Below are 24,583 nucleotides of genomic sequence, written 5' to 3'. Positions count from 1 at the left end.
CCCGCCTGCAGCATCATGGGGCTGTACGTGTCCATCGTGCTGGTCATCGGCAAGTTCGTGCGCGGCTTCTTCAGCGAGATCTCGCACTCCATCATGTTTGAGGAGCTGCCGTGCGTGGACCGCATCCTCAAGCTCTGCCAGGACATCTTCCTGGTGCGGGAGACGCGGGAGCTGGAGCTGGAGGAGGAGCTGTACGCCAAACTCATCTTCCTGTACCGCTCGCCCGAGACCATGATCAAGTGGACGCGCGACAAGGACTAGGGCCGCTGGCGGCGGGGGCGGAGCCTCGTCCCGGCCCCCGGGCCCTGATGCCGCTGTCACCGGAAGCTGCGGCCCCCGGCCCGGCACAGCACTGCTGTCTCTTCCCGCCCTCCCTGCGGGGCCTGGCGGCCCGGCGCCCCCTCCCCACTCGTACTGTAGAGTTTTCTAATTAAAACCTTTTTATTTATACAGACGGGGGTCACAGGCCAGCCGCCCATCCTTGCCTTCCTGCTCTGCCTAGGGTGAGGCCCGGGGCCTCCTGGCCCAGGCGCCGGTCCTCGGGCTCAGCTCTCGCCAGGCCGTGCGTCCTCGTCCTCACGGTCCTCCAGTAGGTACTCCTGGATCTGCTCAGCCTCGGCCCTGGGGAAGCCGCACGGTGGGAACCGAGACCCGGAAGGACCCCTCCTAGCCACCCCCCGCCCACCCCAGCAGAGCAGGCAGTACCTCTGGCTGCGGAGCTGGGCCTCGGCCAGGATGTAGGGTGGCAGGGGGTCCAGGGAGGGCTGCAACAGAGAGCTGACGGTGCCAGGGCTGCGCGGCACAAACCCAGGCCAGTGCCCGCCTGCCCCCTCACCCGGGAGAGGGGCTTCCACTCACCAAGTCCTTCATGTTCACACGGCAGCCATAGCACAGCTGCTCAATCACACGGGCCCGGGGGTCCTCCTCCCTGCGTAAGCAGAATGCGCTGAGAGCCGCTTCTGCCCTCAGCAAGGGCCCGAGGGCACCCCCTCCCCCGTGCAGCCGCGAGGTGCCGACCATGGGGGGTGGGGCTGACGGGACAAGGCAGGGACTCACGTCCTGCAGCAGTGCCGGGCCCCGCCCATCCCAGTGCAGCAGCAGGACATGGTGGGCGCCTCAGCCTGTGCGACGGGGGGCTGCGTCTGGGGGAGCTGCGAGGAGGTCTGAGCCCCAAAAGCTGTGGCACTGTCTGCAAGCAGAGAGGAGCTGAGGGGACCTCGGAGGCGCGGAACCCCAACACCCGCTCGCCGGTGCCCCTCCCCCCGGCACCCTGTGAAGGCGAGGACACACCAGCAGTGTCGACATCCAGCACGCACATACAGAGCAGGCAGCGGGGGCCGGGGGTGCCGGCAGCACAGCCATCCCTGGGCGCCTTGACCAGTTTCTCGCTCGTCCTGGGGGTGGGGGACAGGGCACCGTCGGCTGGGGGGCTCCACTCCCTCCCAGGCACCCCTCCCAGTACCCACACACGCCCACCTGTACACGGTGCTGACCGTGGAGGGGAACTGGGCCTGCAGCCTGAGGATGAAGGCCTCCACCAGCCGGTGGATGCTGGCCTTTTCGGGGGCCTAGGAGCAACGGGACAAAGGGGCCGGTCAGGGCCTCCTGAGAGCAGGGAGCACGGGCTCCTCTACACCACCAGCCCGAGGGTCTGCGGTGGAGCCAGCCAGGGTCCCTGCTCTAAAGCGTCTCTGTCGTTAGACAAAGCATCCCTGAGAAAGGTCATGCTGCCCCACTGTCCCTCCCCCACGTGCATGACCCCCAGCTGGGCACCCTCCTCCCCCGAGAGCCCCTTCCCGGAGGGCACGGCACGTGGCGCGGGCACCGCCGACCTTGGTGTCAACGGCCGGTGTGAAGACGGAGGGGACGGCAAACAGGCGGTTGTAGAAGGCGACCTCCTTAAGTGTGTGCTCGCGCATGGGCCGCACCACCACCACGTCGCCGTGTCGCTCGTCTGAGAAGCCCTGGGGGTGGGGGGCACAGCGTTCCCTGCCGCCCGCAGCTGACCAGCTCACAGCACCCCCCCTTCCCTGCCAGCTGGGGGGTCACGGGCTCCCCCTGCCTCACGGGCAACCCGACTCAGGAGACACCGCGTGGAGAAAGGGGCCAGGAGGGTGGGGACGGGGCCCTGGGCAGCCTGCAGGCGCACCGTGTCCCAGGCGAGGAAGGCCCCTCTCCCCAGTGCCAGGCTGGTCATGAGCTTGATGGCCAGGCGGGTGCAGCTGTCCCCCATCATCACCTTGGAGTAGCCGTGGGTCCGGGCCACGTGCAGGATCAAGTGGGTCCTGCAGGGCAGGGCAGGGGGTCTCAGGGGCCCAGGGAGGGCCAGAACTCCGGGGGGCAGGGTAGAGAGGGTCTCAGGAACCGGGTGGGGGGGACGGGGCTGGCACCCTGGGGTGGCAGGGGACTCACCGCAGTGTCCGCAGAAGCTCCTCCTTGGCCGTCAGCGTCTCCACTGAGCTGAACAGCGTGGACAGAGCCTCAGTCTGGCTGGCTGTGGGTGGCCCAGCCCGGATCGGGGGGCGCGGGGGGCAGGGCAGGCTCTGCTGCTCCTCGCCCAGGGCGTGCTGCTGCTGCAGGAAACCGTCCACGGCCGCCTTGTAGGCTCCCTCGGTCCCCAGCGGCTCCCGGGCAGAGCAGCGCAGCACAGAGGGCGGCAGGCTGAACACCTTGTGTGTGTATTGGGGGAGGGGGGGTGGGGAGTGCGTGAGGGCCAGCCCGCCCCTCGTGGACACCCAGCAGCCACCCCCAGGCGCTCTAACAGGGACAACCTGCCCACCTCTTCCAAGGCAACGATGTGCCATGGGAAGCCGACGCTCTGCAAGACCAGCTTCGCCTCGGCCACAGTTTTTGCTCTGTCCTCCGGGCTCTGGCCACACGCTGCTCCCTCTGAGAACCGCAGGCAGAAAGGACAGTAAGGTCAGGGCCAAGGCCGTTGCACCCTGGAGGGCAGCAGTCTCTGGACGCTGACCTGTCTCCTTGGAGGGCATTTTCAGAGTGGCTGGTGGGTTCTCTGTTTTGGTTGGGGAGAGAAGAGGGGCAGAGAAGGGCAACGAACTCCCCCTTCTCACTCAGTGCCCTTGACCCTGTGACAGACGCCAGGCAGACGCTCCTGCCCAATCCTGGACGGTCTGAGATTTAAGACAGCAGCGGTGCTGCCTGTCAAACACGGGCATCGTCTCGAGAGAAACGCCCCCGCCAGGGCTTTGTGTGGGCACAGCGCCAGCCGTCAGTGGGCCCAGCCGAGCGCCACGGCCCGGGAGAAGCAGCCACACGTACCATCAGCGTAGACAACCCCTGGCACGAAACGCAGTCTCTTGGCAGAATCTCGACTCAGGCCCTGGGGTGGACATGAGAGGGCCTCAGGTCCGCAGCCAGGTGCTGGACAGAGCCGGGCGGGCCGCTGCTCTCGCACCCTCCGGCCGGGGCTAGGGGACCAGGAGGCGAGCACAGAAGGCCAAGCACAGAAGCGCTGTGCTGGAGCCCTGGGCCGCCTCCCGTTAGCCCTGGGACAGACTGCCCCACAGCCCCTCACAGAGCCCAGGGAATCCGTGCGTGTCCCACGCGGGCCAAGGCCTCCGACGCCCAAGCTGGGCCTGCCGGGGCACCGCCCCCATGCCCCCCGCCGGCCCCTCCGCCACCCGGCCGCACCCCGGCTCCTCCGGGTCTCCCCTCAAACTTCTCAGGGAAGCCACCCTGACCCCCACCAGAACCAGGCCCTCTAGGCCCCTGAAATGCCTGCTCGTTTCACTGTCCTGACACACCACCAGGACAGCGAGGAGGGCCCTGGGCCCTGGGACACTCTGAGGGGCGCTCTGGCGTGGCACACACGGCTTCCCAGCAACGTGTTTCTAACGCAGTCCAGCAAAGAGACGGGGCGCTAAACCGGCACGTGGCTGGGCACTCCGGACACCGCTTCCGGGGCCTGTGCCCGTTGTGCACACGTCCCAGAGCCCTCGGGCGTCCTAGCTGGGGAGTGGGCCTTTCTCCCCAGCCCCAAGCAAGAGCCCCTCGGTGCCAGCCCCCCACCCTGGAGCTCGGCCAGGCACAGCCTGGGCGCAGGAGGATGGTGTGCAGGCGTACCTCAAGGACCTGCCAGAGCATGGAGCTGGACGAAGGCCCCCCGGACCACGCCAGGAGCACCTGGGGGAGAAGCAACATCACCAGAGGCACCGCGCCCACGGACGTCCCTGGACGTGAAGCCACCCCCCGAGTCCAGGCGTGCGGGATGCGGCTGGGACAGGCCGCCTGCGGGAGGGGGCGCCACACCCTACCTTCTCCCCCGGGAAGATCAGCCGGTTCTTTCCAAGCACGGCTCTGAACTTGTGGACGTAAAACGCCTTGAAACAGTCCCTGCAATGCAGACCACCAGCAGCTGCGGCAACGCTGCCCAGGCCACCCGCCCGCCACGAGGGCGGGGAAGCTGCCCGCCCCTGCCTCGTAGGAGGACAGCCTGATGCTCCGCCGGGTGACGTTCTCTTTTCGCAACCTCCACCCTTCAAAGCAGTGTCTTGACGTCGAGGCTGCGCCCAAAGACTGGCGAGGGGAGCGAGGGTTGAGGGGTTCCCACCAACTGTGGCTGCCCCAGGATGAGCCTCACATCACACAGGAAGGCCCGCTTGGGTCGCCCCCCAGTTCTCACCACCCGCTTGGGTCGCCCCCCAGTTCTCACCACTGTGAACCAACGCCTGAGGGGCCCAGAGCCCAGGCAGCTCCTGTACCTGCAGCTACTCAGGAAGGCCCAGCTGGCGGAAGGGATGGAAGCGCATGCACAGGGCAAGGCCACCCTGACCCTTCCCTAGGCAGAGGAGCTGACCCCTTCCAAGACCCCCATGGGGAGGCACTGAGCAGGCTGTGGGGTCGGGGACCAGCATCCTAAAGGCCCACACTGGCCTCTAGAAATGCCCAGGAGGCTCCCACAAACGCGGAGAACCATAACTTCGACAGGGCCTGGAACTCTGCATTCTTGGTCAGCCTTCCAGCTGAGCCTGGGGCTCACCAGGTCAGAGGTTCTTAGCCTTGGCCGCACATGAGAATCACTCAGGCCGACCACGTCAGGATGTATCAGGTGAGACCCAGGCACCCACGTCTAAAAGCTCCCCAGTGCAGCTCCCTGGCAGTCCAGTGGTTAGGACTTGGCACTCTCACTGCCGTGGCCCGGGTTCAACCCCCGGTTGGGGAACTAAGATCCCGCAAGCCGCACGGGATGAGAGGAAGGGAAGGAAGGAAGGGAAGGGAAGGGGGAAGGGAAGGGAAGGGGGAAGGGAAGGGAAGGGGGAAGGGAAGGGAAGGGAAGGGGGAAGGGAAGGGAAGGGAAGGGAAGGGGGAAGGGAAGGGAAGGGGGAAGGGAAGGGAAGGGAAGGGGGAAGGGAAGGGAAGGGAAGGGAAGGGAAGGGAAGGGAAGGGGGAAGGGAAGGGAAGGGAGAAGAGGGAGGGAGGGAAAAAAGAAACAAACGGGGACTTCCCTGGTAGTCCAGTGGGTAAGACTCCACGTTCCCAATGCCAGGGGCCTAGGTTCGATCCCTGGTCGGGGAACTAGATCCCACATGCCGCAACTAAGTCCACATGTGGCAACTAAGAAGTCCCCATGCCACAACCAGGAAGTCTGCATGCTGCAATGAAGATCCCGCATGCCGCAACTAAGACCCGGCACGGCCAAAATAAATAAACAAATGCTGCATATAAAAAAAAGAAAAAAGTGTAAGAAAGAAAAGGAAGAAAGAAGAAAAGAAAGAAAGGAAAAAAAGAGAGAGACGAAAAGACAGAAAGATGGGAAGGAAGGAAAGGAGAAACGCAAGGGAGAGAGAAAGAAAGGGAGAAAAAAAAAGAGAGGGAGAAAGAGAGACGGAGAGACAGAAAAGAAGGAAGGAAAGGAAAAAAGGGAAGAAAGGGAAGGGAGGGAAAGGAAGGAAGAAAGAGCACGAGAGAGAAAGCAAGCTCGCTCCCCAGCAGGCAGCCAAGGCGGAGCAGCACGGCCCCAAGCCTGGGGCTCTGCCCCCACATCTACTTCCTTCTTCCTGTGCGGACGTGCTGGTATCACAGCAATCCCCCCAGCGCCCAGCAGGCACCACTTATTAACTGCCGACCAAACACCCCGAGGCACCTCTGTGGATGGTAACTCAACTCGGTTGTGGCAGCAAATCACTGGGGCTCCAGGGACCCCAGGAGACCAGCCATGGGAGTGACTCCTGGAAGGTCGGGCCAGGGAGGCCCCTCAAGCAGACACAGATGCTCAGGGCGGCAGAGAGGGGCCCGTGGCTGCTGCACCCATGTCTCCCCAGCACCACTAGCCTCCTGAAACCACACGCGCCCTGTGGGTCAGGCAAGGCCAGGGTTTCCGACATGCTGAACCTCTCCGTCACTGAGGAAACTTGCTCAAAACGTAGACTGCCAGAACCTGCAACCTGGAAAATCAGCCTCCCACCTCTTCCCGGGACTAAGCAAGCGGGGGAGGGGGAGCTTTGGGCCCAGAAGGAGTCACTGTGGCCTCTCTTCTTACCTGTGAGTTCTCCAAGCAGACTGGAGAGATAATCGTTTCTAGATGCTCTTACGTGCTTAAAGCAGTGACTTCCTTGCCTAAAACGTATTTCCTGATGGCACACACCAAGTCTACTAGGCCCCCCCAAAGATAGGCAGGTATGAGAAAGTCTGGGGAAAACAACTTATTCCCTCCCTTCGGTTTCTCTTTTGGAAACTTAGAAAGCAGAGTCCAGTACTCTGGAAGACCAATTTAAAAATGTGAGCCCATCACTCATTCAACATGCGTTCGTTCGCTATGCAAAGCATGCAACGTCACCAGAAATCCCTAGGTATAAAACGGGAGACAGGCCCTGCCCTTGTGGAGCTATGAATCCAGTGAACGTGATCAGACATTGGAAGTTATGATTCAAGGGCGATGTGACAGGGCCACAGAGAGCGTCAGATAAAACGGAATATGCTCAGGCCTCTCTGGGAATAAGCCCCTGCTGTCCAAAGGTCCTCCCAGAGCTGGGAGAAGGCTACAGCCCACCTTCCATCCCTCTCCCTCTCTCACAAGTCAAACAGCATCATGAAGAGCACCTGCCAGAGACCCCAGGCTGCTCCAATCTGCCCCTATATGCGTTCCAGCTGCCCCAAAGAGCTCTTCCCGCACACCACTCTGCACTTTCACTCCCAAGTCTCCCCCTAAGCTCCATCAATACCTTCCTGCCACCTGACCAATGGCTGGATGATGGGAGAATGGCACTCACACAGGAAACCTGCACATACACAGACATGCCAGCAGGACGTTAGAAGCAGGAGTGAAGTGGTAAGATGCTTTCAAAAGCAAGAAACAAAGCCACAGGGCTTCCCTGGTGCTGCAGTGGTTAAGAATCTGCCTGCCAATGGCGGGGACACAGGTTCGAGCCCTGGTCCGGGAAGATCCCACATGCAGCGGAGCAGCTAAGCCCGTGTGCCACAACTACTGAGCCTGCGCTCTAGAGCCCGTGAGCCACAACTACTGAAACCCACGTGCCACAACTACTGAAGCCCGCGCACCTAGAGCCCGTGCTCTGCAACAAGAGAAACCACCACAATGAGAAGCCTGCACACTGCAATGAAAAGTAGGCCCCGCTCACCTCAACTAGAAAAAGCCCGCGCACAGCAACGAAGACCCAACACAGCAAAAAATAAATAAAAAATAAAATTAATTAAAAAAAAAAAAGACAAGCCACAGATAGGGGGCAGTCCTGGTTACTGAGTGAGACCGTGTGTACCAGGTCGCCTGCCACCTCCATGCCTCACCTGCAGAAAGCATCTCCGGCTCGGATCACCACGACAGGCAGGCCTTCCTTGCACTTCACACATTTCTGCTCACGGCTTGAGACGTGGGGGGGAAGAGAGAACAGGAACACAGGTTACACCCCTCTCCCGGGGGCTTCAGGGAGACCGTAGCCTGTTTCTCATCCCAAGCTGTTGTACGAGAGGTCACTGGCGGCGGCGGGCGGGGGCGCCGCACCACACAAACCACGGCTTGTATCTTATCCAAACTACCACTCTGGGGAAAGACCAGGGCCCTAGAGAGATTTCAGTCTGTTAAAGCAAGCTCAGTGGGCTCAATCTCTCAGGGCCTGGCACAAGACAGACAACTCGCTCTCTGCGGCCCTGGAAGGGAGAAGTGGAGCCAGTGGGTAGAAGGGACAGGGAGACCGACTTTCCTCGCCTCCCTGTAAGGACAGCTTGGTCAGCGGCGAAGCCGTCCCACTGGCTACAAGAATTAGAGGTGCGAGAGCGCACAGTGTTTACCACGGGCTTGCCAGGCACTCTCCGGGTGCTGCGGAGCGAGGTCCATCCCCGACCTGAGATTCCGGGGCTCCTGGGCCCCGCCCTCGGAAGGCCTCCCAGGGCCCTGAGCGCAAAGCGCGGGCCGGCCCCTCGGGGCAGGGCTCGCCGTCTGCGGGAGCGCCGGAAAGAAAGCGGCGGGTGCGGCCGCCCAACTCTTACCCGGGCCGTGGCGGCGGCTGCCCCGCGGGCGCCCGATAGTCCTCGCCCACCTCGCACATGGCTGCTCCGTGTCGCGTTACACGCGGCGGCGGCGGCGGCGGCGGCGGCGGCGGCGGCGGCGGCGGCGGCGGCGCGCCCTGACTACATCACCAAGGCGCCGGCGCGGCCGTGACGCGCGGGCGAGGGGCGGGCGCTCCGTATGACGTCATCTCGGCGCCGGCGCGGCCATGACGCGCGGGCCGGGGGCGGGCGCTCCGTATGACGTCAACTCGGAGCCGGCGCGGCCGTGACGTGCAGGCCGGGCCGGGCCGGGCCTGGCCGGGACAGGGGCGGCGACGGCGGCGGCGGCGGGCCGGGCCCCGGGATGGCGATGTTCCGCAGCCTGGTGGCCTCGGCTCAGCAGCGGCAGCCGCCGGGCGGGCCCGCGGGCGGCGACAGCGGCCTGGAGGCGCAGTACAGCTGCCCCATCTGCCTGGAAGTCTACCATCGGCCCGTGGCCATCGGCAGCTGCGGACACACGTGAGTGCGCCGGCCTCCGGGAGGCCGCGGGGTCGGCCGCCGCTGCGGGGAGGGCTCTGCAGCCGCCTTGGCGCGCGAGGACTCGCGCAGCGCCGTTTCTGCCCTCTGGGCGCGTCCATCCGCCTCAGCCCAGCCTCCTGCCCGCCCGCTCGCCCCGGGCTCTCGATCCGATCACCCCGTCGGCAGACAGGACCGACCTGCAGCCCTGCCCGGTCTCTAACGGGCAGTGCCCGGGGCCGCTGACGGCATAGATGAGCCTCCCCGGGGACTCACAGGGCAGCGGGCACGACCTCTGCGCAGGTCGCCTTCCATCTGGTCCCGTGGAGACTGGGGTGGGCAGTTGTAAATAAATGCCTTGTGCCTTTTGCCGTCAACTCTTTTTTGGACCCGCTGTCTGCTTGTCTTGATTGCAGAGGAGTTCCCTAAAGTTTGGGCAGGGGCTTGTTTGGAGTCTGGTGCTGTTTTGTTCTGATGGAGAACTTGGGTCACATAGATCACTGAGCAGCCAGGCAGGCTGGCCCTCGGGGGACCAGATGCCACACATCTTGCTAGGGTTTCCAGCTGTGTCAGGGCCGGGTTGTTTCAGGAACAGAAACCTGAGGATGTGGCTCTCCTCCCAGCCAAGTGCTGCACTCAAGGCTTCTGGGAGCTGCCAGCCTGTTTAGGAGGGGGCTGAGATCACGGTGTCGGCTCTCCAACTCTCTGGAGTGGCTGAATAATACAGCTCTTGAGTGGAATTAGCAGGGTGGGGAGAGGGGGCAGGAGGGCTTCGCTGCCAGCAGAGCTGCTGAGGAGGTGGGGCCGAGATTCACCCAGGCTCGGTGTTTGAACATTTTGCAAACAAAGGCAGATGACCTGGAAGGTTCCTGATACAAAGAGGGAGTTGCAACCGCTGGGTGTGTGTGCTGCTTATCACCCAGGGAGGTGGCAGGAACCGTGTCAGGAGCCAGCAAGCCTTCACACACACACACACACACACACACACTGGCAGGCAGCACGGGGACCTACCTGCCCACACGGGGAGAGCACCGCTGACTTGTCCTGAAGGCGCTGTGCCTCACGTCTTCGTGCTGCGTGTGGCGTTTCCGCAGGGGCAGCCCCTGCACAGCACTGCTCTCGTCAGCACACAGCAGTGGGTGTTGTCAAGTGTGTTCAGCTTCTTCCAGCCCATCACTGAGAGAGCTGTAGTGCTTGTCCCAGGCCCAATTTTAGAAAGCCTTTCCTGGGCTTCGGGTTGGTATCAACACTCACCCAGCCCTGGGCTGTGGGGTTTCGGGCCTCTGGTCAGCACAAATCTGTTTTCTATTTTTCCAAATAAGTCTTTTCTTAAAAGGTGGTTTTCAGAATACAGAAATACACAAACTGCTGTGCAAGCGTATTCTTCTATAAACCCCACTCCCCCGTGCTCTTCTTGGCAGAATCTGTCCCCTCTTCTCCTGTTTCTGAGGCTGGTCCTGCAAGAGCCTCTTCTTCAGCTTCTGCCTTAAAAAGACTTTCTCCCTGGCTCTACCTGCTGGTGTAAACAAACCTCCTGGCTGTTCCATCTCTGCCTCGTACTTACTTTCCATAAGTTTCTTTTCCGGTGTCTTGAAGGCATGTGTGCAAATGAACGTGAAAGATTTAAAGACTCACATCTCTCCTTCTAAAAAGTCTGTTGGTGGTCTGGTTATCCACCCCGCACCCCCACCCCCAGCTCCCTAACTGTGGCAGTCTCCTTCCACAACACAGGTTTTCTGGAGGTGACAGCAGCCCTGCCAGGGGCCGAGACTCATGCTCCGGCACGAGACAGAAGGGGACAGGTCACAGGGAGGGCTTTTGAGCAGGAGCCCAGAGGCAGGAGGTGCCTCGGTAGAGAGTGTGGAAGCGCTCCCATGAAGTCCCCCGGGGCCCCAGACAGAGCCAGTGATCTGTCACACTCAGGGGACGGCCTGGGCGGTGAGCCACATCCGGAACCAGAAGCTGCCCGGCTGTTTCTTTTTTTCTTTTTATAAAGGAATTTAGCCTTGTATGGCTTCCTCTTTTTTTAAAAAAAAAATTTATTTTATTCATTTTTGGCTGTGTTGGGTCTTCGTTGCTGCGCGCGGGCTTTCTCTAGTTGCGGCGGGCGGGGGCTACTCTTCATCGCGGTGCGCGGGCTTCTCATTGCGGTGGCTTCTCTTGTTGCGGAGCACGGGCTCTAGGCACGTGGGCTCAGTAGTTGTGGCTCGCGGGCTCTAGAAGTGCAGCCTCAGTAGTTGTGGCTCACGGGCTTCAGTAGTTGTGGCACGCGGGCTCAGTAGTTGTGGCGCACAGGCGTAGTTGCTCCGCGGCATGTGGGATCTTTCTGGACCAGGGCTCGAACCCGCATCCCCTGCATTGGCAGGTGATTCTTAACCACAGCGCCACCAGGGAAGCCCTGTCCAGCTGTTTCTGACCCTCTGATGAGGCCTCCCTGAGGGCCAGTGTTTGGTTCCGCCGGGGCTGCCCCCAGCCTCTGTACCTCTTCTGTCACTCCCTCTGGTCAGTGTTGTCACACTGTCCCCGTGCTGAAGTGTCCCCACATGCAATTTGTTTACGAACAAAAGCTGTAGAAAAATTGAAATCCTCGTGTTTAAGGAGGCTCGTAGGGAATGGTGCTGACACGCTTCCTGAGTCCTCCCCACTTGCACAGCCCTGGGACGCAGGTGCTGTTACTCTTTCTGTACAAGGAAAAGGAAAGCAGAGCGGCCGGGTGCGGTTCCCGAGTGTCGTGGCAAAGCCGAGGATGGAGCTCAGGCTGCCAGACCCGGCCAGCCTCACAGCCCATCTCCCCGTGGCACCTTCAGCGGCCACAGCACCTCGCACTCCTGCACCAGTGCCCGCAGAGACCCGGGACGCTGAGCTTTGCCAGGCCAGGAGCGGGCTTTTCCGCTCAGGGTTCTCAAGGCCTCTGTCCCTCCAGCTCATGGCCCGAGAGCCCTGGGTCCCAGGCGGCTCCCCTGCGCCTGTGCTGGGGGCGCAGAGCTGGGGCAGCAGGGAGTGCCTGCAGGGGGAGGGGCCTCGGGGCGCCTGCAGAGGGAGGGGCCTCGGGGCACTTGGTTCTGCGTCGGGCTCCTTAGGGGCCCAGACAGAGGCCAGCAGTGGGGCGGGCTGCTCAGGCAGGGTCCGCCCTGCTTCCCGAGCCGCAGCTTCCCTGCCTCCCCTGCTGGAGGCACCCTTCACCTCGACCCGAGGCCGACTCGTCCTGAGTGTGCTCCGGGGCCACAGCTCCAGGGCACACCACCCCTCGTTCACATCGCACAGTGTGCTGGTTCCTGGGGCAGCCACAGCGTCGAGCAGCCCTCACCACAGTCCGTCTCAGAACGCCCTCATCACCCCAGAAAGAAACCCCATGCCCACCCCCACCCCAGCGACCACTGGTCTGCTTCCTGTCTCTGTGGATCTGCCCATTCAGGATGTTTCTCATAGACCACGTGGCCTTTGTGACCAGCTTATTTCATGGAGCACGTCTTCGGGGTCATCTGAGCGCCAGCATCCATCCGTGCCGCGCTCCCTTTGGGCTGAGTGGTGTCCCATCGTAAGGGTCGGCCACCTTCTCTGTGTCCCTCGCCCGTCAGTGGACACGGGGCTGGCTCCACGGCTCTCGTGAGCGGTGCTGCCGTGAGCGCCCCTGTGCGGATTTTCCCCCGGCCTCCCCGTGGTGACCGTGGAGCCAGCACTTTCCTCCAGTGACAGGGCGACACGCGAGGCCTGCCCCGGCTGCTAGGCCAGTTGGCTCCTAAGACCAGTGAGAGGGACGGCCCTGGAGGACGTGCTGGAGCACCAAGGGGTGGGCGCTGCTGGTAGCGCCTGGTGGGCCCTCGACAGGTGCGGAAAGTGACGGGTGGGCAGGAACAGGGTGTCAGGAACCCTGCACTTTCTGATGGGCCTCAGGCCCAGCCTGGCCTTTCCTGTGTGCAAAGAGTGGCACCCATGGTGACGAGCCCGTGGCGGCTGCACGGAAGCCAGCGTGCAGGAGGAGGGCCTCGGCGTCACCCGCGGCTGCCTCTTCCCACAAAGACGTGAAAGTCTGAGGCAAAAGGACAGGGACCCCTGAGCTCAGCTGAGCCACCCGTGTGCTCGGGGAACGTCCTCGCGTCCTGCAGGCCCAGCCTGCTAGACGCACGCAGAGCGGCGCACACCCCGACACCTCGCGGGTTTCTTGCAGGCCGCCAAGTTGCCGCCTTTCTCGTGGGGCCGAGCGCTTGCTCTTCTGGGCCGTGGAGCCTCCACTCCACGGCTCCCGTCTCTGCTAAGCGGTCCCCTTGGCGCTTCCTGCAGAGGTGGACCGAGCTGGTTCTGCGGTCAGGTCCTGGCCCTTCTTGCCCCCACTCAGAGTGTTCGACCCGCTGCCCCACTGCCCACCGGGCAGTGCACTCTCTTCTGCAGCACTGGGGTGGTTGTAAACGCCAGCTGCCGGGGCCAAGCACACACGGGGTGCCGGGACTTGTACCTCACGACATGGCGTCTCCAGGGACATGGCCAAGAGCTCAGGGCCGAGAGGGGCACAGCCCTTCTGCCACTACGCCTCTGCTCAGGCCGAGCCAGAGCCCTTCTTGCCTGGGGAGAGGGCACTGTCCCAAGGCTGGTGACACTCCCTGGCCAGCTTTGGCCCTGCTCCATCCAATGAGTCCTGGGCCCTGGGGCCCTGCGGTTTCCTCTCACCACTGTTAGTGATTTTACTCCCCAGAGTTTCGTGGGTAGAGGGTCTCCAGGGTCCCCCATGCTGTCCTGGAGTCCCCTGAGGTGGCGTCATCACCACTTGGTAGTTGGGCCCTGGGCCTCCTGCAGCCAGAGCTCTTGCTGGGACCAGGGCTGCGGGGCCAGCATGGGACCTGGGGGGGTCACAGCTGCAGCTCAGCCCTCATCGCAGGATCGGCAGGAGGGTCCCAGAAGCCCACGGCTGGGCAGGGACCTGGGTCATCTTCTAGCCAGACGGTGCCCATCCAGCCCGCAGGACCCAGGCCCAGCAGCTACTGCTGATGGAGGGGAGCGCAGCCCTCAGGCCCACGTCTGCCCTGCAGGTTCTGCGGGGAGTGCCTCCAGCCGTGCCTGCAGGTGCCGTCCCCCCTGTGCCCACTGTGCCGCCTGCCCTTCGACCCCAAGAAAGTGGACAAGGCCGCCCACGTGGAGAAGCAGCTTTCGTCCTACAAGGCACCCTGCCGGGGCTGCAGTAAGAAGGTACCGCAGCCTCCCTGGCCCGGGGGGGCTCTGATGGGCGCGCAGGGGAGCTGGGCACGGGCCACCTCCCTTCCCTGTTGAGCAGCCCGCCGCTCCACTCGCTTCCTGTGGGCCCTGCGTGTGGCCTGGGCTCTGGGCTGTGGCTGGCGCAGGGACACAGGCTGAGCTGAGCCCACCCTGATGCAGCCTCGACACCCCAGTGACCCTCGCACTGCAGGCGGCGACCGCAATGGGGCCCGGCCCGCACACCCTGTCCCCGCACCCGCTGCCCCCTCAGGCGGGCACACCACATGGTGGGGGACCCAGCCCGGCAACGGAGTTTGAACTCAGGTTTTCAGATTTTGCCGTCGCTCGGGTTAACGAGTTCTTCCGCGTTTTCACAGTAGGCAGCAGCCCTGTTGCTTTATCCTCAAGGTCGAAGGTCAGACTGTCCAGGGGCCGCCCTGAGCTCGCCGTGAGGGGCTGCCGTGGCCTCCTTCAGGCGCACGTGCCCCTCCCTCCCGGCATGAGAGCGGAGCAGGCTGTTGGCTCTGGTGTGAGGCGGCCCCCACCCTTGGCCTCGGTTCCGTCCACACGTGCGGGCCCGGGGGGCAGGCTTGCTCAGTGTCCCCAACCCTGGGCAGAGCCGGGGGCCGCGCCGGCATCAGGAGGACCCCGCATGGAGGCGGCTGCCCACCCTGCTCCCTCTCCGCCTCCTCGGTTCTGGGAACTAGGTTCCCGTGTGCGCCACCCGGGAGGGCTGCCGGGCCCCCTCCTCCTCCCGGTCATTCCCGCCTGCTCTCTGCAGCCGGCGCGCCCTCCCCCTGCCCTGCGCTCAGCCGGTTCCAGCCTTCAGCCAGAGCGGGCCACGCGGGCAGCCGAGAAGCTTGTATCTTGTTCGGTTTCCTACCTCTTGGTAAAGAGTTTGCTGGATGTTCGACTGTCCAGAATTTTGCCTGCTGGCTCCCGTTACAAGGGGTATTTTTTCCCAAATAGACACCCTCCCTGTCCCCTCGTGGGCCGCCCCTCGCCTGCAGCTCCCCAGGGACCGGAGGCGCACTGCCCCCCCGCACGGCCCCAGCATGAAGCCGTGAGCGCCTGCTTCTGGGTGCGGCTCAGCCGCCTTCGGGTCCGGAGTCTGTGTCTCCCTCACTCGGCCTCCGGGCCCCACTTCCGCAGTGCTGCTGGGCCGGGGCATCGGGAGCCAGAGGCCCAGCCCCGCTGCCCGGCCCCTCCCCGTCTCTCCTCCCCAGGTGGCGCTGGCCAAGATGAGGGTGCACGTTGCCTCCTGCGTGAAGGTCCAGGAGCAGATGGCCAACTGCCCTAAGTTCGTCCCTGTGGTGCCCACGTCCCAGCCAATCCCCAGGTGGGCCGCCGCGCCGGGGCCCCCTCCGTGGGGCAGCTCTGGGCCTACCTCGCGGGGTGGGCGGTGGGGCCTCGCCCCCTGCGGGTAGGGGACCCCAGGAGGGCCCAAGCCAGGCCCCCACGGCTCACCTCCCAGCAGGGACGCACGGTCCCCAGACAGGCTGGGGCTGGTCAGACACCTCCTCTCAGGGTGGGCAGCCGTGTCGGGGAAGCAGGGGGCCCGGGGTTAGGCGGCGGGAGGTGCAGAGGGGGCAGGGCCCCGCGGCAGCTGCAGCCCACAGGGCGGGGGAGGGCGAGCCGGCCGGGCTGTAGGAAGGTGGGTAGTGCCACTCACCCCCCACCCCGCCCCAGCGCCGTCCCCAACAGGTCCACCTTCGCCTGCCCTTACTGTGGTGCCCGCAACCTGGACCAGCAGGAGCTGGTGAAGCACTGCGTGGACGGCCACCGCGGCGACCCCAACCGCGTGGTGAGCCCGCCCGCCCGCCCGCCGGGACCCTGGCCCCGCGCGCCCGGCCCTCCCAGGCCCTGTAGGCTCACCGGCCCGCTCTGTCCCAGGTGTGTCCCATCTGCGCGGCCATGCCCTGGGGCGACCCGAGCTACAAGAGCGCCAACTTTCTGCAGCACCTGCTCCACCGGCACAAGTTCTCCTACGACACCTTCGTGGTGGGTGCCCTCCCCTCCCCCTCCCCCGGTGCCGGTGGCGGGGAGGTCCACGTGGCCACTAGAGGCCCAGGGGCTCTGGGGCTGTGCAGACCAGGCCCACAGCGGCCCCCTGTCCTGCGGGTCCCTCACCGCTGGGCCAGCGAGCTCTCCTCACGCGGGGCCTCCTCTCGGGGAGGCGCCATCGCAGGGCCACCATCTCTCCAGCTCTGCACCGGGGCCTCGGCACACAGACCCCTCCACGGGGGACAGGCCCTTCCCGCGGGGAAGAGCCACGGGGACTTTTGTCGCCGGGAAAAACTCCGGCTCTTCCTCTCCCTCTCCCACCTGCGGTCCCCACCTGCAGACCCTCCTGCAGGCCCTCCCCTCCTGTGCGCCCCCAGCCCTGCTATGCTCGTCCCCCGCCAGCCTCCAGGCACCAGACCCTGTAGACTCGACCCCTCCGCTCCCTCCGCCTGTGCCTGGTCCCGATGGGTGGATGCCACGGGGATCCCTGGCCTCTCTGCTCATCTCAAGCCCCGTTCTTGAGTCTGAGGGGAAAGGACAGCTCCGATTCCGGGCGCCCAGCCCGCCCAGCCCTCAGTCACTGGGAGTGGTGTCCTCGGGGCGGCTCGCTGCGCGGGCCTCGGGGCAGCCAGACCATCCCCGCAGAGCGTTCACCACACAGCGCCCGGGACCCCGGGACCGTGCGGGGCCAAAGGGGGGCGGGGAGACCGGACGCGGCAGAGCCGGTCTGTGTGAGGTGACCGGACCAGGGCAGGGGGGTCGCCCTGAGAGGCCCCGGCGCCCCCGGCCCAGCTCCGCTCCCTGTCTTCCAGGACTACAGCATCGACGAGGAGGCTGCCTTCCAGGCCGCCCTGGCCCTGTCTCTCTCCGAGAACTGAAGGCACGGCCACTGGCCCAGCCCCCCCGCCTCGAGGGACAGGCCCCGCCGGTTCCAGCGGCCCAGGCCTGCCTGGGAAGGCGCCTCGAGGGCCGGGGGGGCCCTCACTGCTGCAGGAGGAGAGGCCGCGGCCCCGTCGTCACCGGCTCTTCGGTGCTTCGGGCTGAGCAGGTGGCCTCGGGGGGCCGGCCACTGGGACGGAGTGTGGCCACTGTCTGTGTCTCAAAGCCATGATGTCCTCCCTGCAGAGAGGACCCTTCAGGCCCTGCCGCGCCCACAGGCCCCGGCACTGAGCAGGGAAGCGCAGAGGGGGCCCCGGCCCAGCACCTGGCAACGCTTCCCCCTCGTGTGCTCGGTACTGGCTTTTGTGATACCTAGAGGTTCCACACTTTTCTATATTATCCGGTGTGATGACCTTTTCACGTTTTCTAGAGCAAAGACAGAGCAGTTACCCTTCATATTGCAATATCTGTGTTTGACTAGGAATAATAGTATTTTTATGGAACGTTTACAAAATTATATTTTTTAAAAAAAACAATAAAAAACGAATGGTTGTGGGATTGGTAGGGGGAGGGGAGGAGAGACAGGGCAATCGCTGTGGGCGGGGACCGAGGTGGCCACGTCCCCAGGTCCCCTTGCCGTTCCCCAGGGTCACTGTGATAATAACGGGAAGAAATCCCAACGCCCGGCCACTTGCAGTGGCGCTGTGTCTGCTCCTGGCCTCCCGCCTGGGTCTTGGCCTCGGCCCTGCTGTCACTGTTCCAAAGCTGACCACCTCCCGCCCCCGGCAGGGCCACCCCCAGCAGTGGCAGAGCGCGGGGGCCGGGGCAGTGACCAGGCAGTTCAGAAGATGCTCATCAGCACCCTCGTTTGGTTCATGGCATAAATTATTGCTGTCTTTAAAAAAAATTTAAATAAAATGTCTCAAAGCATCTCTAGCGACCTGGCTGGTGCGTTTCCTTCAGTGAATACTAAAGGCAGAGGGCCAGAGTGCGGTCATCGGACCGTCCTCCGCTCGAAGTCCGCGGGCACACGTGTCTGTCCCGAGGCAGCTCCAGCTCAGAGCACAGCTGGCCTCGGGGCCCCGCAGAGGCCGTTTCCGTGTCTGGGATGAGCTGGGCCGCGGCCCCTTCTGGTCCTGACCGCCCCCCGGACCCTGTTCCCCTCAACTTGTGCCCTCACTTGCCGGCCTGGCCACCTCTCCTTGCGACAAGCCCGGGCCAAGGTTTCCTGGGCAGCGGCGCTCACCTCCTCGTCCTGGGATGGGGTCCACCTGAGGCCGGCAGGCTGAGCACTGTCCTGAGCTCCCCTGGCCAGGGTGGTCTGAATGGGGCTGGGGCTGGTGCTGGGGCCCAGAGGTGGCCGTGGTGGCCTACAGGTGGCCTTTGGGATGCCATTGGGGTGAAGCCCCACTGTCGTCCCCCCCCAAGTCCCCGTGCTGCAGCCGCTGTCCCCACTGCTGGCTCGAGGCGTTCCTCTGCCTCCCCGGGCAGCCTGCCTGGTGCCCCAGCATGTGCCCTCATTCCCCAGGCCGGCACCTGGCCCTCCTCTGAAACATCCACCCAGGGACGGTGGTCTCGGGCCACCATCAGTGCCATGGGCCCCTGCTGTTCCCAGTCACCACAGGCCTTTAAAAGCTGACAAGAATCACCTGCTGGGCTGTGCCCAGGTGGCTGGTCATCAGAGCGAGGCCAAGCCCCTGCCTCGCTCTCCTTGTCTGCCTCCCCACGTAGTGGTCTGGACCCTTCCTCTATGGAGAAAGCGGATCTCCTGAGCTCGACCGTGGCAGGGCTGGGCAAGCAAAAGTCTCCATGAGAGAAGAGTTGTGACCTGGGGTGCGTTACCCCCCTTCAGAACCCTTTGTTAGGAGCCACTGGCCCACCCTCTCCTCTGACCGCTCTTTGACCCCACCAGCCGAGGATGCCACCTGCCAGCCTGTCCTTTCTGCCGCCTTCCAGAAGAAGGCCCGTGACATGGTCCCCGGGGGGCCACCCGGGCCCAGCCTCAGCCTCCCCCAGGGCTGACGGGAAAGGAAGGGTGTGGCTGAAGTCCCCCTCCTGCAGGAGGATGGGGGAGCTGGGACCTCGGCCGCCAGGGAAGTGCACCTCCTGCCCTGCCCTGCCGACCAGCCTGCCAGGCACACGGCCCCCAAGTGCAAACTCAAGGCCACGTTCCCAGGTCTCACCGAGTGGGGAGAGGGATGAGGGCCCATCAGCACCCAGGGGAGCCTCAGGGTGGCCTTGGCCAGTCCCCTGGGGCCTGGAGCCAGTGGTGGCAGCGCTGGGACAGCCAGGCTCCAGATGCCAGGTGCAGACGCTGCCCCGTCTCCTTTCCCCCACCCCCAGCTCAGCACCTCACTGCCCCATGACCCTCCCCTGTACCCGGCTGCCCTCCCCTCGTCCAGGACGTGTTGCTTCTTCCCCCGGCGCTGCCAGCACATCTCATCTGGGACGTGCAGCGGCTGTGGTTCTGGGCTGTCACTCGGGCCCATATCCCATCCCCAGCTAAACCCTCCAGCCCTCAGAGCACAGCTGGCTGTTCACCACCTGGACGCCAGCCAGGCCTGTCCACTGCCCGCCCGCTGCCTGGGGGAGGATGGTGCTGCCCTCACACGTCCGTCGTGACCCTCGGCGTCCACAGAGTCCTGGGGACAGCTTCACGGCTGTCTCGGCAGGTCCTGACCCCACCGGTGCCCTCGAGGAGGTGATGCCCAGTGACTGTCCCCACGTCTCACCCTGTGGAGGCCTCAGCACCCACCACGTCACCACATCACCGAGGGCTCCTGGCCACAGTGGGGCCCCAGAAGGGGCGGAGCCAGGAGCACAGGCTGGTGGCTAGTCCCCTCCCCCGCCCGAGGACGCCTGCCAAGCTCAGCCCCCTCCAGGCCCCCCCAGAGGCCACGGAGGCCAAGAGCCACAGGGCAGCACCCACACGTGGCCTTGATCTTGTCCCTTCCGCCCTGGGCCCAGGACGCACGGGGCCCTGGGCACGTGGCCGCTCGGCGACTCGGCGTCCAGGACGGACGCCAGGGCGGAGCACCGGGCGAGCCCCGACGCGCTGTGGGGCTGCGTGGGAGCTGGATCTCGGCAGACGCCGCAGTGTCCGGCGAGGACACCTCAGGCTGAAGCCCGCAGGACGCCGCTCTGAGTCTGGATGAAAGGTGAGGTGGAGGTGGGAGGCCCGGACCCCGAGCGACTCCAGGGCGTCCCTGACGGGGGCCCGCACACCCTCTCCTCCCCAGTCACACAACGGCCTGGGGGGTCCGCACACACCCTGCCGCCTAGACGGCGCCGCTGGGTCCCTGGGAACCTGTGACCTCGGCCATCAGGAGGGGGGCAGGGTGCCCAGAGCACAAGCGCCTGCCCCAGGGCCCCCGAGGACTGGCCACAGGTGTCACCTCTGGGTCTTGCAGGAGCCGCGCCTCCGAGCTCTGGGTGCTGAGTGAAGAAGGGTGGACGGAGAGGCCAGGCGCGGCCATGCAGCCCCCAGCGGAGGGGCCTCCCGAAAGTCCCGGCCCCTCACGGGGGTTGCAAAGCAGCCATGCCTTCAGGAAATACAAGCATGCCCGGGGGCCTGGCAGCAAACCGCGAACACGCGCGTCTACCCCTCGTACCTCGTCCAGGGAGGCACGGGGAGCCCAGCTGCCGCAGAGGGCCAGGCCCACCCCTCACCCCTCGGGTGGGGCCTCGGGGTCCCTCTGGCGCGGGGCCACCTCCTGCCAGCTCGCTGCCCCTGTTCCACAGGGGAAGAAAGAGGTTCTGAGCCCTTAGGACCAGTGGAGGGCCCCAGGGCCGCACCTTGACAAGCCCCCAAGCAGCCATGGGGCCTGAGGCCTGCGGCCCAGCAGGGAGGGCGCACCCTCGGGGCACAGCGGGCGGTCGGGCGGCAGTCTCCCGGTGCTGACGCCCAGGCTGCGGCGCCTCCTTCTGGACCCTCACACACCGGGGCTCCCCATGTCTGCCCGCGAAACACGCGCCCAGGAAGGATCCTTGAACTCACTCACCACAAGGCAGCAGGGACCGACAGGCCCAAAGCCGCCACCACACAAGTGGGCCTGAGGCCACCTCCCCAGCGGCGCACAATCAACCCCCCGCCAGCAAAGCTTCCGTGCCCAGCGTCCGCGGTCTGTGTCTGTGCTGCTCCCACCACGCCGCCAGGGGCCGGGACCTGACCTGGAGGTGCCGGCGGGAGCTCCGGGGACGTCAGGCCCCTTCCGGTCCCGGAGAAGAGAGCTGCGCGGCCCGTGACCCTCCGGTCTCTCCAACAAGTTTCTGGGTACGAGGGCCCAGCGCCACACGCGGACGGGGAAGGAGCTCCGAGAGGATAGTGTGGGGTCCGGAGCTGGGACCCGAGCCGTGCACCCACAGACTCTCCCCTCCAGGCCCTGGGCCCACCCGCTGCCGCCTGACCGCTGTGTCGCACGGAACCGCTCCTGCGACCTCACACGCACACACAGACGCGTGTGCACACCCGTGTGCGTGTGCACATCAGGGCGCAGACCTGCACACACGCACATACCCGAGACTGACACACGTGCACACACGTGCATCCCTCCTCAGCCCCCAGATCACCTTCCCGGGCTCAGCGTCTGGGGCTCTACTGTGTGTCACAGCTGTGGGGGAAGGGTCAGCGTCCCCTCCCTGAACCCCCATTTAAGAACCAAAATCACCTCCGACAACCAGGACCCAAGAGGGAACAGGCCGCTGGGAGCAGCTGGGAGTCCCCCTTCTGGGGGTGACCGAATGCACACTGGCCACCAATCTGCCCATGTGCCGGGAGCTGGAGCGCTGGGTCCGCGACCGTGAGCAGCAGTGGGGATGCCCCAAGGCAGGAGGTCCAGCCACACCCACCCTCCCACGACAAACACGCCACACACTGACACCGGGGGCCCCTGTCAGAGTCCTGGGACGGCCGAGCCCAGCTTCAAGGCCCAGCTCTGAGCGCTATTCCGAGTCCCAGAGCCAGGCCCACCACGGGGCCTTTGTACCTTCACCCACGTGTCTACACTCGAGAGACCCCCAGGGAGGAGTGTGCCTGGGCCGCACTGTACGGGGGCTCCTGACGCTTTTCCATCTGGTCCGGCAGGCATTGCTGAGCCTCCACCACGGACCCGACCTCGTGCAGGTGCTGTGAGGGAAGGAAGGCGGTTCCCACCTGGCAGGCCCTCGGGCTGCATCTGACAGGGAGGGGGCGTCCACGCTGGGCCATGAAACCCAATTAGTAAAAAAACCAGACCCAATGGGATACAGGTGCACACGTACACGCTATGCAGACAGCCAAGCACCATCGCCATACAAAGCACAGAAAAAGAGCACAAAAACACACCCATAAAAAGAAAGAGGGACTTCCCTGGTGGCGCAGTGGTTAAGAATTCGCCTGCCAATGCAGGGGACACGGGTTCGAGCCCTGGTCCGGGAAGATCCCACATGCCGCGGAGCAACTAAGCCCGTGCGCCACAATTACTGAGCCTGTGCTCTAGAGCCCACGAGCCACAACTACTGAGCCCGCGTGCCACAACTACTGAAGCCTGCGTGCCTAGAGCCCGTGCTCTGCAACAAGAGAAACCACCGCAATGAGAAGTCCAAGCACTGCAACGAAGAGTAGCCCCTGCTCGCCACAACTAGAGAAAAGACCGCATGCAGCAACGCAGACCCAACACAGCCGAAAAAAAAATTAATTAAAGAAAGAAAGAAAGAAAACATCAACAAAGAGGAAGTGTAACAATCTTACCTGGGCTCCGCTTGTTCAGCGTCTGATAGAGGCAGGCGGGCGGGTGGCCACAAGCCGACATCGCCAAGTGTCAAGGGGAGACCCTGGGGTTTCTGCAGGAAGCGTGGACTTTGGTCCCTGCAGGTCCTGCTCTGGTGGAGAGCCCGGTTCCAGGAGGCCGGAGGGGAGCTGGTTTCCAACAGCGGGGTGCGGGGCTTAGCTGCAAGGCAAGGTGGTCGTGTTGAGGACAGAGGGACGCAGAGCAGGTGGGGACAGCCTCCCGCCTCCCTGGGGCTGCACAGGTGCGAACAGGGCAGACACTCGGATTTTCCTCTGTGAGTGGTACTCTGGTCTGGCCCAGACACAACCCTGTGAGTCACAGCCGAACAGTGAGTCTGTATGACCACAGGAGGGCAGTTCTGAGCAGTCGGCAAGGACCTCAAACCTCCCTTAGGGTCACTTGTTATGGCAGCCCTCGGAAAGAAGCACCCCACCGCAGAGGTGCTCTAAGGCCCCTTGGGGTCCCTGGGGCGTCTCCAGGATGAGATCAGCGGCTTCTCCACGGGAGTGCATGAGCGCCCCTCAAGAACATGAGTGCCCCTCCGGGGGTCAAGGAGGTCGGCCCCACACCGTGGGTGGCTGGGCGGGGAAGGACAGCGTGGGTGCAGGGCTGGCCCAGGTATCTGCAAGTGTCATCTACGTCTGGGACGGGGAGAAGGAAGGGAAGGTACACATGTTAAGCTTGGGAGGCCACGGAACAGGTGAACAAGCAGAAGGCAGCCACGTGCACGGCAACACGTTGCCAGGCCAGGCCAGCGGGAGAGACGCGCGCCTTCTCCCGCCTGCGCACCACCTGTCTACCCTTCCACACGCCCTAACCAAGCGGCAGACGCCCCTTGAGAGGCTGGAAGTGCCTGCCCGGGTCCCAATCCCACAGCTTCGGAACTTCTCAGAGCCTGTTTTCTGTCCTGCGAAACTGAAGGCACATAAGACCCCGCGTGACGCGGGCCTCCCTCCTCACGTCTCTCCGCGGTTCCTCGCAGACTCCCCACCACCTCCACCTTGTCTCCAGGCCCACAACTGGCAGAGCGCGCCAGGCTGCACGTGGCACCTGGGCCTCTGAAGGCAGGCCTCCTGCACAGCCATGGCAGCGCCTGGCGGCTCTCCGGGGCCTGGCAGTGTGTCCTCGCCCCCCGCCAGAGACTGACCCCTGAACTCCTGAAACGTCCACATCAAAAGGGACCAGACACCCAGGCATGGCTGGCTCTTGGTGGCACCGAGGACTCCAAAGGATACTGAAGGAGGTGAGGCTGCCCGGGTCACAGACCAGGCTGCAGCAGCGGGCACATGCAACGCCCTCTGTGATTACACTTCCCACGCCGCCTGTCTGAACCCCTGGGAATTCCGGAACGCCCAGCGGTGTCCTTTCTCCCACAAATGAGCTTTCTGGAGGCCTGGGGCCAACTCCTAAAGCACGGTCTCCTCTGCCAGGCCGGCCGAGCCCCTGGCCGCCACTCTAGCCTGTCAGCCGGTTCCGGGCCGCTGCTCGTCAAACCTACCGTTGCGGGTTTGCGCAGGAGGCGGGGCGGGTGTAACACGCTGGAGCAGGGTTCTCCGAGGCGGGGCTCGGCGCACGCTCCCACCCCAGCGTGGACTGAGCCCAGCTCGGCTTCCGCCCAGCCCTGACCTCCGCCCTTCAGTCCACGTCGAGTGGGCGCGCCAGGCCCCGGGGTCGGCGTGACTCGCAGTGCGCGCCAGGCAAGTCCCGTGGGTTGGACACGCAGCCACGCGCTCCCTCCCCCGCGGCCCGCGCACCTGTCCTGGGCG

The 24,583-nt window shown here is 64.6% G+C and overlaps 3 protein-coding genes across 7 annotated transcripts in view; 2 read left to right on the top strand and 1 right to left on the bottom strand.

Annotated features, from left to right (window-relative positions):
* Nucleotides 1-454, top strand: part of PIEZO1 (piezo type mechanosensitive ion channel component 1 (Er blood group)) — a 55,130-nt gene extending 54,676 nt beyond the window's left edge. The window contains exon 51 of the mRNA XM_082437156.1: nucleotides 12-454. Within this exon, the coding sequence (XP_082293282.1) occupies nucleotides 12-261 (250 nt within the window). The 3' untranslated portion in view covers nucleotides 262-454. The remainder of the gene's footprint in view (nucleotides 1-11) is intronic.
* On the bottom strand, nucleotides 423-24,467 carry CTU2 (cytosolic thiouridylase subunit 2). Of its 4 annotated transcripts, XM_082437144.1 has the most exons (16): nucleotides 24,316-24,467; nucleotides 22,778-22,976; nucleotides 7,765-7,839; nucleotides 4,275-4,353; nucleotides 4,084-4,143; nucleotides 3,280-3,340; nucleotides 2,780-2,889; nucleotides 2,413-2,669; nucleotides 2,150-2,285; nucleotides 1,833-1,964; nucleotides 1,477-1,568; nucleotides 1,291-1,394; nucleotides 1,057-1,189; nucleotides 859-928; nucleotides 706-764; nucleotides 423-621 (listed from the first exon to the last, which is right to left on the bottom strand). In XM_082437144.1, exons 5-16 carry the CDS (start codon nucleotides 4,102-4,104, stop codon nucleotides 546-548), a joined length of 1,251 nt encoding a protein of 416 aa, XP_082293270.1. In that variant the 5' UTR covers nucleotides 4,105-4,143; nucleotides 4,275-4,353; nucleotides 7,765-7,839; nucleotides 22,778-22,976; nucleotides 24,316-24,467; the 3' UTR covers nucleotides 423-545. The 4 variants fall into 4 exon arrangements, with proteins under 4 accessions (XP_082293270.1, XP_082293269.1, XP_082293271.1 ...); XM_082437143.1 differs by lacking the exon at nucleotides 24,316-24,467 and having other exon boundaries at nucleotides 2,240-2,285; nucleotides 22,778-22,970; XM_082437145.1 differs by lacking the exons at nucleotides 22,778-22,976; nucleotides 24,316-24,467 and adding an exon at nucleotides 8,464-8,557.
* On the top strand, nucleotides 8,706-17,979 carry RNF166 (ring finger protein 166). Of its 2 annotated transcripts, none has more exons than XM_082437149.1 (6): nucleotides 8,706-8,982; nucleotides 14,004-14,160; nucleotides 15,393-15,589; nucleotides 15,856-15,970; nucleotides 16,060-16,167; nucleotides 16,983-17,979. In XM_082437149.1, the coding sequence occupies exons 1-6, from the start codon at nucleotides 8,828-8,830 to the stop codon at nucleotides 17,046-17,048; spliced, it is 798 nt and encodes a 265-aa protein (XP_082293275.1). In that variant the 5' UTR covers nucleotides 8,706-8,827; the 3' UTR covers nucleotides 17,049-17,979. The 2 variants fall into 2 exon arrangements, with proteins under 2 accessions (XP_082293275.1, XP_082293276.1); XM_082437150.1 differs by having other exon boundaries at nucleotides 8,717-8,982; nucleotides 15,393-15,505.
* Nucleotides 24,468-24,583: the final 116 nt, after the last annotated feature.

This window comes from Balaenoptera physalus (assembly GCF_965194825.1).
Source record: "Balaenoptera physalus genome assembly, chromosome: 19".
NCBI classification, from domain to species: Eukaryota; Metazoa; Chordata; class Mammalia; order Artiodactyla; family Balaenopteridae; genus Balaenoptera; species Balaenoptera physalus.
The sequence above is the reverse complement of the archived record's forward strand: the minus strand, read 5'-3'. Positions and strand labels throughout refer to the sequence as shown.